The 9,234-nt window shown below is 31.6% G+C and overlaps 1 protein-coding gene across 1 annotated transcript; it reads right to left on the bottom strand.

Moving 5' to 3' along the window:
* Positions 1 to 774: 774 nt before the first annotated feature.
* On the bottom strand, positions 775 to 1,730 carry LOC126880906 (uncharacterized). The gene is made up of 3 exons (XM_050644981.1): positions 1,704 to 1,730; positions 1,356 to 1,505; positions 775 to 933 (listed from the first exon to the last, which is right to left on the bottom strand). Exons 1-3 carry the CDS (start codon positions 1,728 to 1,730, stop codon positions 775 to 777), a joined length of 336 nt encoding a protein of 111 aa, XP_050500938.1.
* Positions 1,731 to 9,234: the final 7,504 nt, after the last annotated feature.

Raw genomic sequence — 9,234 nt, 5'->3', positions numbered from 1 at the left:
TATTTAAAGAAATTACAATTTTTATTTAAAATTACTTTATTAGGTACATACCTAACCACTATTACCTAATAATTTATTGAGTTCGAATTTTTTTATTTGAAGCTCTACTTCTAAAATTTCTTTTTTTCTTGTTGAAAAATACTATCTTACTTCTTTTTTCTAGTCTTGCTGTTTCAATTTTTTTTTGTAAAAGATACATTAAGGGTTTCGCTCCCTACATCTTTTACTTTTTTATTTTTTGAACGAGCCTGAGACATCTTGGCTTTCTTCTTGGGCAGGACAGCAGTTGTCGTGGGTGTACTGAGCAGCACAGTGGAAGTAGAGGGTACATTGGACGTCTGCTATGTGTCTTCCAATTGTAGGTAATCTACTTCCACTTGACTATCTTGTGCAACTATAAAAATAAAAAAATTTCAATTGTTTCAGATGTACCAAATAGTTTTTTCTTTATAAAAAAAATCTTTCTCGAATTAGGTAGGTAGTTACTTTTATTTATCTACTTTAGCTATCTTAATAGCTAAGTTAATAATCTACCTTAATTTAGAATTGGAATAAATAATTATAATAATTAATTCATATCAATAATATTTATAGCTATTAATTCTCATATTTTGAGTTTGCTTAAATTTGGTTTACAAGGTAGGATATGTACATATCCTACTGTCGCTTTGAGGCGACGATATACAGGTTATTGTTCAGATAATATTGGAAATATTGATCAGGCTTTATATATATATAAATAAATTTAAAATTAGTTACCTTTATTTAAATAAATTAATATAATAAGGACTCATCAGATGTGAAGAAACCAGATGCACTGTCACAACTGTTGGGTAAAGGTTGGATTTGATTGCCAATCAAACTCAACATTTGTGCCCCTACATATGTGAGACGAGGAATAAATGTGCCACCACCTGTTGCAAGTATGTCTTTCTGAAAACAATTCATTAGTTCATTACTGATTAAGAAATGAATGGGTTAAAATCAAAGTGGTGTAAGTCATATTCTTGAAATGATGTAAGCCCTATTTTATAATCTTGATATTATATACATAGACCTCTTCAGAGAAAAAGTGGTGTATAAGTTTTTACTGTAAATACTTGCACCACTTTTCCTGATGAAAAAATGTCTATTTATCAAAGTTATAAAGCAAAACTTCCATCATTTCACAAATATGACTTGCACCTCTTTGGCGTTAACACCCTCAAATACTAAACTTCTATTGTCTCAACACTAGGTTAGTTCCCATCATGAAATTAGTTTCATTGGATTATATTTTTATAAAAATATTCCACTCAGAAATAGTGTAATTCGACTGACCTGGTGTTAAAAGCTTTAAATTTAAGTATACCTACTTTGTCCGCAGTTTGGTCTCTCTTCAACTGGTCCAAAACCTTCTGCTCATTATATTTTTGAATCTGCAATGTAATTAATCCATATAGCTCTAAATCAACCGAAAGTTTTATACATTTACATTTTCCTCTGCTATTTTTTGGTGAGTGACCCTTTTTAAGTTTATATATGCAGTTTTTAGCTGCTTGGGAGTTCTGGGAAATTCAGCGCTATTTTTTCCCAGGTTTCATTGTTTTGGTTGGTGGACATAGCATTGCTACATTATTTGTTTTCAATTATAATATGCTTGTATCTGAAAACAAAAATACAATTAGAAATTTGTTCTATAAGTTAGACAATTTCGTACTTACTTTCCAATTATTTCCAACAGCAAACATTTCTCTCTCTCTCAGTATAATTTTTGAGTGGAGGATTTCCGTTGGTATTGCTCATTTTTAATATATTTTTTAATTTTATAAATTATGTAGTTATTTACTATGGATTAAAATTATTTGGTTATAAAATGAAATTTTGAAGGATGACAGCCGATTGTGACAGTATCGATACCAAATCGTATGTCAGATAATCGATTTTCTACGATCATATAATTTTAAGATGATCGACGTTTGAGAAACTGGCCACTGGTTAACAGTTGATCAAATCTAACAGCTCGATTAGATGATCGAAGATTTGAATAACGTTTCGGAAACCGGCTGTATGTTGTTACCTATTTACCTATAAATAAGATTAAACATTAAAATAAGATCAGTGAAAATGTACAAAAATTTTCCAAAAACATCGCTAAAAACATCGACATAAATATCGATGTTCGCCGATATTATCGAAACAAAAAAAATCGATGTAAAAATCGATTATCGAAAGCAGAATATCGATGTTTTTAAATCATCGATATATCGTGCGCATCCCTATGTCGAGTGGAGGCCACGAGACGGCACGAGACGAAGCACTACGGAGCAGAGGACGACCAGCAACCAGATGGGCTCACGATCTGAAGCGTATTGTCGGCAACTGGATGCAAGCCGCACAAAACAGAGAAAGATGGAAAGAGCTGAGGGAGACCTATGTCCAGTATTGGACGAGTACGGGTTGATGATGATGATCTACATCATCGGCACAAGCGAGAATGGTTTTGACAATTTACAACTATACTTTATTTAAATATTTTGTTTAGTGGTTTGCGCCTTATGTATACGTCACAAAGTTTTTCTACGTTTTTATGTTCTATGGATTCGAAGTTTATTCGAAGTTCGTTCCTAAGGTTTTGTTAATATAATATATTATAAAAAAAAATATAAGAACGGGGAGTACGGCTTGTGTTCGATCCCACATAAATATTATTACTTTAATACCAAAAGTTTGTGTTAGTGTAATAAAGTTTATTTTCCGCAAATCGCCAGGAAATTTTGACATTCCTGTCAAAATTTCTTGAAGAAAAAGTCAGGACTTCCTTACTGTAAGGAAATGTCATTTCCTTACTGTAAGGAAATGATATTTCCGTACAGTTGTTAGTGTTCTACATAAATGATAGAAAACACATTGCTATTAAAACCTTGTAAATTACCTTAATCATTAAATTTTCTTTATCTGGAGCTTCCTGGATAAATTTTTCAATTTCTTCCTTCGTTAAAATCTTAGATTTCTTTGCCCTATAACCTTGAGCTTGCCGTTTCAATAAAGAACGAAGTTTTGAGTATGTAGATATATCTACATTGTGTTTAAGTGCAAGGGTTGACTTCAGCATTGAATAATTGGCCCATAATGTTGAAGATTTCATCTTTAAACAAAGGTCTAGGAAGTATGCCATTACAACATTTTCTGAGAAAGAACTCGTATTTTTACTCATGCGATAATCCATAAAACGTCTGTATGCATTTTCGTACTTTTCTCTTGATTTCTTTGGCAATAATTCTAATGAAGCAGTATTCACTGCCTCAACCAGCTCTGGAGGAGTCCCAGGAATGGAAATTTCATCATCACTTATCATTTTACTTTCGAGAACACCAGCAATTAAATTTATAAGCGTCAAGTTTGACAATTCAACCTCAATACGTTTCCATAGTAACCCAAGTAATTTTATTAGGAATTTCAAAGCACCATTTATTTGGGAATAAAATTATCGCGTTTTTTTTAAATCAATCAATATCTGTCGAATTTTAAACGATTTGCGGAAAAATAGTATGTTTACCTCGTAGGAAAAGCCACATTCCTGGACTCTGTGTTGCTAAGTCTCGGCTTGCGCCTCGACTTAGCAATCTTCACAGTCGTCCAGGAATGTTAAGCTTTTCCTAACCGGTAAACAATGTACTATTGTAAAAAGTGCATTAGTTATTTCTAGCTTCCAACGAGATTCAAAACCAGCGAAAATTCTTTCTTAATGTTGAAAAAACCCAACAAGACGGATGAACAAACAAACATAATCAATACGCATACAATGTGTTGTAAATAATTTACCATTATCTCCAAAAATTACCAGTATCTCCAAATTATTTGTTTATATTTTTCAGATTTTTATGGTTTGTCCAAAAATAATTTACGCGTAACATGTTTCGCGACATGAATTTTTTGTACTATAATTAAAAGAAAGAAGGAAAAATGATTAATTAACCGGTTGCCATAATAACAACCAGCCATGTGTTGAAAGCACCTTTTAAGATCTTGGTAAATATAAATGAGTAGTAACAAGCGATGAAAGCATTAATTTTATAGAAAGAAATTAAATCTATGGTTAGATACTAGATTATACACAATAGAAGACTCAGTTTTGATTGTAATGAAGGATTATTATTGTCACGGAAACAGTAATATTACAAGTTTTTTTTGTAAATTTAAAATAATTTGATATATGTAACTGCATGTAATTATATTAAAATAAATTAATATACTCGGTTCGCCGATCCCAGTCTAGTAAATTTAGTAATTAGTTTTTGTTACGGTGGTTAAATTTTGACCGACTGGCACTGGCTGGAAATTACTATATAAACAAGCATATTATGTCCCCATAGCAAATATTTAAACAAAAAGTTATTATCACCTGCAGTTTATTAACAAAATTAAACTGCATCAATTAAAACAGAAAATTCTCTTGAAATTTTATAGTCGTTTAGATTAAGTTGTGTGAAGCTGGGACAAATAATCCCTGGACAAATAATCGCGGACAAAAAATCCCCGTAAAAAATCACCACAAATATTACCAACAAATAATCCGCAGACAAAAATAATCCCCGGACAAAAATCCTCAAAACAAATTCCGGACAAATAATCCCCACAATTTTGTTTTGGAAAAAATATCCCCACAAAAAATTCCGGACAAAAAATTCTTAAGAAATATTATGTATACAGTGCGTCTATAAAGTAACGCATAAATTCATTATTTCGTAAACCGGCGACTTTAAGGAAAAATCCCGAAAGAGGTCGAATTTTATTTTACTATATAATATCTATATATTTTATTTTACTATGATACTAGTGACGTCATCCATCTGGGTTTGAAGACGTAATCGATGATTTTTTTAAAATTAGAATAGTGGTCATGTCATAGCTCATTTGAAAGGATATGCTTCTTTTCATGAGCATTCTTCAGTGCGTTAAAAATGATAGAAAAAAGGTAAGTCCGTGATAATATCCATTTATAACATTTATTCTAACATGTCGTTTTAGTTAAATCTGACAGTTGTCACATTTTATTTGCAATTTGACATAAAAACAAATCAATTGTGTTTATTGCATTTATAAAATGGTATTTTCTTTGATTTGTATAATCTTATAAATTGTACAGATTATATTCGTAATTATATATTATATAATTCGTAAATAATTTTTTTCCGATTAAAGTGCCATGTATCGACAACTAGAATAAATGTTATAAATGTCTGTAATCACAGACGTGCCTTTTTTTTCTGTCACATACAATTTAATGCGTTAGAATAGAAAGAAATCGAAAAACTGTGACGCACTGAAAGATGTCTATGAGAAAAATAATATTCAATTCTCTATTCAATAATATAAACAATAAAATAATTATTTATGCAGGATGTAAATAGTATATTACTTTATGAGGCGGAGAAGCATGACTTTTCTTGACGCGCCCGATATTACGCGCAAGAGGGCAAGTCAAGAAAAGTCGCTTCTTTGCCGAATAAAGTATACTATTTTTTCTTCAAACGTAGCAATTTTCAACCATAAATAGTACAATTCATACACTATTTTTACTCGAAATTAACTGTGACAACTATCAAAGTCGTCTAGATGTTAGAAATTAAAATAATTAAGTCGTCGGTGGGATTTGCGTCTCCCTGGTTACAGTTGTTTGACAGTTGTCTACTTATTTAAATTTAAACGATGCAAGCGCATACACGGGTCACTCTTTACGACGAACTTCAGCAACACTTTTAATTGATGGAGGCGGAAATCTAGAATGCCTCAAACGAATGGGGGCTGGAAATCAAGCACGGTTGCCGAAGGATATATAGAGGATTCAATAAGAAATAAGAACGATAATGCTCAAAAAATTTTAAACCCTCATGATTCGCCAACATCGGGAATGATTGCTGAAAGTTGTGCTCGACCATCAGTATCATCAACAATTACCAATGCGTATCAAGAGTCGGGAACATTTTTGCACGGCTTCAATTTTGAAAATGCCTCATTAACTAATTGTACTTTTAATATTAATATAAATAAAAAGGATGTTTAATTGTTGTTAATGACATTTGTATTGTTGCTTTGTGACATGTTTCATATTGTTGCCATGACAACATTTTTCCCTCCGCCGTAAAGAAATGGGAAAAAAACGGCTGCCGGCGGAGACATCAAACTTTGACAGGATCAAGTTAGATAAGTAATGTCATCATTATTTGACGTTTGAAGAAAATAGTTATTTTCCTAAGAAGTGCAGAAAGTCATTTTTTTCCGCACGCGACTGCAGTTTGCCGAACGACGCGAAGCGGGAGTTCGGCAAGCAGTCGAGTGCGGAAAAGAGACTTTCTGCAAGAGTTAGGAGCAATATTTTTTCTAAGAGTCTTTAAAAAATTACCAAATCTTAATCAATTAATTTAATTAATATGAAAATACATACACAAATTAATTCTTTGACAAGGTTGTCAAAACCAAACTTTCAATATAATTAGTTAGCATGACGACGATCTTGGTTTCCATGACTATGATTGAAAACAACTGTTATTGTCTACCGATTTGACTTTCGAATATTATGTCAAAATAATTTTATTTCATCGAATTGTTGCGTTAATTTCAATAAAACAGGAACACAAGAAGATATATTTGAAATAAATTAGTAAATAATATCTAAATATTAGTTTATTGCATGTATTATAATTACTTTAAGGTCATATTAACATATCTAAATTAACACGCGTGCGGAAAAGTAAAAACCGCGTGCGGAAAAGTAACACGCGTGCGGAAAAGTGAAACTTTCTAAACTAAAATGCGTGCGCGAAAGTAGACATTTTTGCACGCTCGTAGAAAAAAAATTCTTAATTAAATTAATTGAGACAAAAAGCAGAATGTATGTAACTTATTTAATTTAAAATTCGATTTACTGTTGTCAGGAAACAGCAAAAACATGTTTATTTGACAAAGAAATATTGCTTTTCGCTTAAATTCAATGTTAGAGCTGCCACACCCGCCACCCACCAGCCTCTTGGTTTGAACATTGCGTTTAAGCGAAAATCAATGTTTATTTTTTAAATAAAACATTTTTATGTTTTCTGACAGCAGTAAAATGTATTTAGAATTAAACAAATTACATATGTACATTCATCTTTTTGTGCGAATTAATTTAATTTAGAAAAACATTTTTTGAAATACCCTTTCAAATGAGCTATGCTTCTTTTCATGAGCATTTTTCAGTGGGTCACAAATGATAGAAAAAAAAGGTAAGTCCGTGATAATATACATTTTAGTGACATGACATTTTAGTTAAATCTGACAGTTGTCACATTTTATTTTCAATTTGGCATAGAAGAAAATAAATTGTGTTTATTGCATTTATAAAATGGCATTTTATTTTATTTGTATAGTCTTATAAATTGTACAGATTATATTCGTAGATATATTATATAATTAGTTAATAATTTTTTTTCGATTATAGCGCCATCTATTGATAGCTAGAATAAATGTTATAAATGTCACCGACGAAATGTAATCATCGACGAGCGTTTTTTCTGTCACATGCAATTTAATGCGTTAGAAAGAAATCGAAAAACTGTGACGCACTGAAAAATCCTCATGAGAAAAAGCATATCACATCACCCCTATTCCCATTTAAAAAATCATCGATTACGTCATCACGCCCAGATCGATACGAATATGACATATATGCCAAAAAATCGTAATTTAAAAATGAAAATCGACCTGTTTCGGGATTTTTTTCTTAAAGTTGCCAGTTTACGAAATAATGAATTTATGCGTTACTTTATGGCCGCATTGTAATTTGATATTTAAGAATTGAAAAAAATTCATTCTGTTTTGTTTTAATCCAGTTTGACACAACATAGAATCATATCAACATTACCTTTTAGAATTTCATACTTTATCATCGTACGTTTTGACAGATGCATAAACTGCGTTGATGAACCTGATATCCCAAAACGCGTAATAATATGTAATAGTCCAAGAGGAAGCGCTGAAAAATCTCTGAATTTACTAAAGCTAGTTTTTTCACAGTTGATTACTGTGATTGTGTAGAGAAACATACTGCGGTCGGTCAATCGAAACGTAGAACAGGGGTTGATAGGTTATCAAAGTTGCTTTCCTGAGAAGGTAATTATTTCCATTTACTAAGGCTGAAAATCAGTACACACATTCTAAATTGAATATAAAAAAAAATTATTATAGTCGGTCAGCTGTATGACGGGACAGAGCCGGTCGGTCGGCCCCAGTGAATGTACAGGGTTATTCACTATATTTTGACCACCCTGTAAAATGCTTTATTTACAGAATTAGAAAAAAAATTAAAATACAAAAGTTATTCGATTTTTAAATTATGATTTTTTGACATATATATCATACTAGTGACGTCATCCATTTGAGCGTGATGACGTAATCGACTATTTTTGGAGTTATACTTCTTTAGGCGCGATTGAGAGTAAAATTTCATAGTACTTCGCGCATGCGCACATAGACAGTGTGGCGTTTAGTTGCTAAATCTTTCAAGTTATGTATAAATATATCAGTGCAAGAAAAGGTGTGAAAAGAATATATTAGTAATTATTTTTTGATGGAATGTGTCTAAAGATATTCAACCTCTCATCTTTACCGATGAGCCCAGGGAGGTTGAAGAGGGCGAAACACATTTCTGAGAACTGGTGTTTGGATCTTTGATTCTATTCAGAAAATTTTTCCCAGCCCGAAATAGTGGATGTGTGAGTTATTCGTAAGGGGATTTTTCCACATTCTCTATTTCATTTGTTTGAATATATTAGTGTTTTTAGTAAATATATTTATTATAATTTTTGTGCCTTTGGATTTGTCTTCCTCAGGAGTAAGATGAGAAAACATTTTATTGTATATTTATTATTCTGTCACCTTGTCTGTTTGTTACCGTGAATTGTCATTAGGTACGTCCGAACCGATACAGACACAGTCCTCGTAGCCTATTTGGTATAGCATTCGGCTAAAGATCGAGAGGTCTTGAGTTCGAATCCGGAGCAATCCTATACTTTTTTTTATTTTTTTGAAAACGGTAAGGAGAAAATTAGTTTGGTGTTAAAAAAAACTGTTTAAAGTATATTTATTTTTAAGAAATCATATAATAGAAGTATAACTTCTTACGTGCGTACAAAGTACACACACATTCTTTTTTTTAATGGGAATAGAAGTCGAGTGCTAGCTAATTTAAAATGTTATTCAATTCCCTATTCAGTA

This window comes from Diabrotica virgifera, chromosome 2 (genome assembly GCF_917563875.1).
Source record: "Diabrotica virgifera virgifera chromosome 2, PGI_DIABVI_V3a".
NCBI lineage: Eukaryota > Metazoa > Arthropoda > Insecta > Coleoptera > Chrysomelidae > Diabrotica > Diabrotica virgifera.
This window is presented reverse-complemented; position numbering and strand designations above follow the sequence as displayed.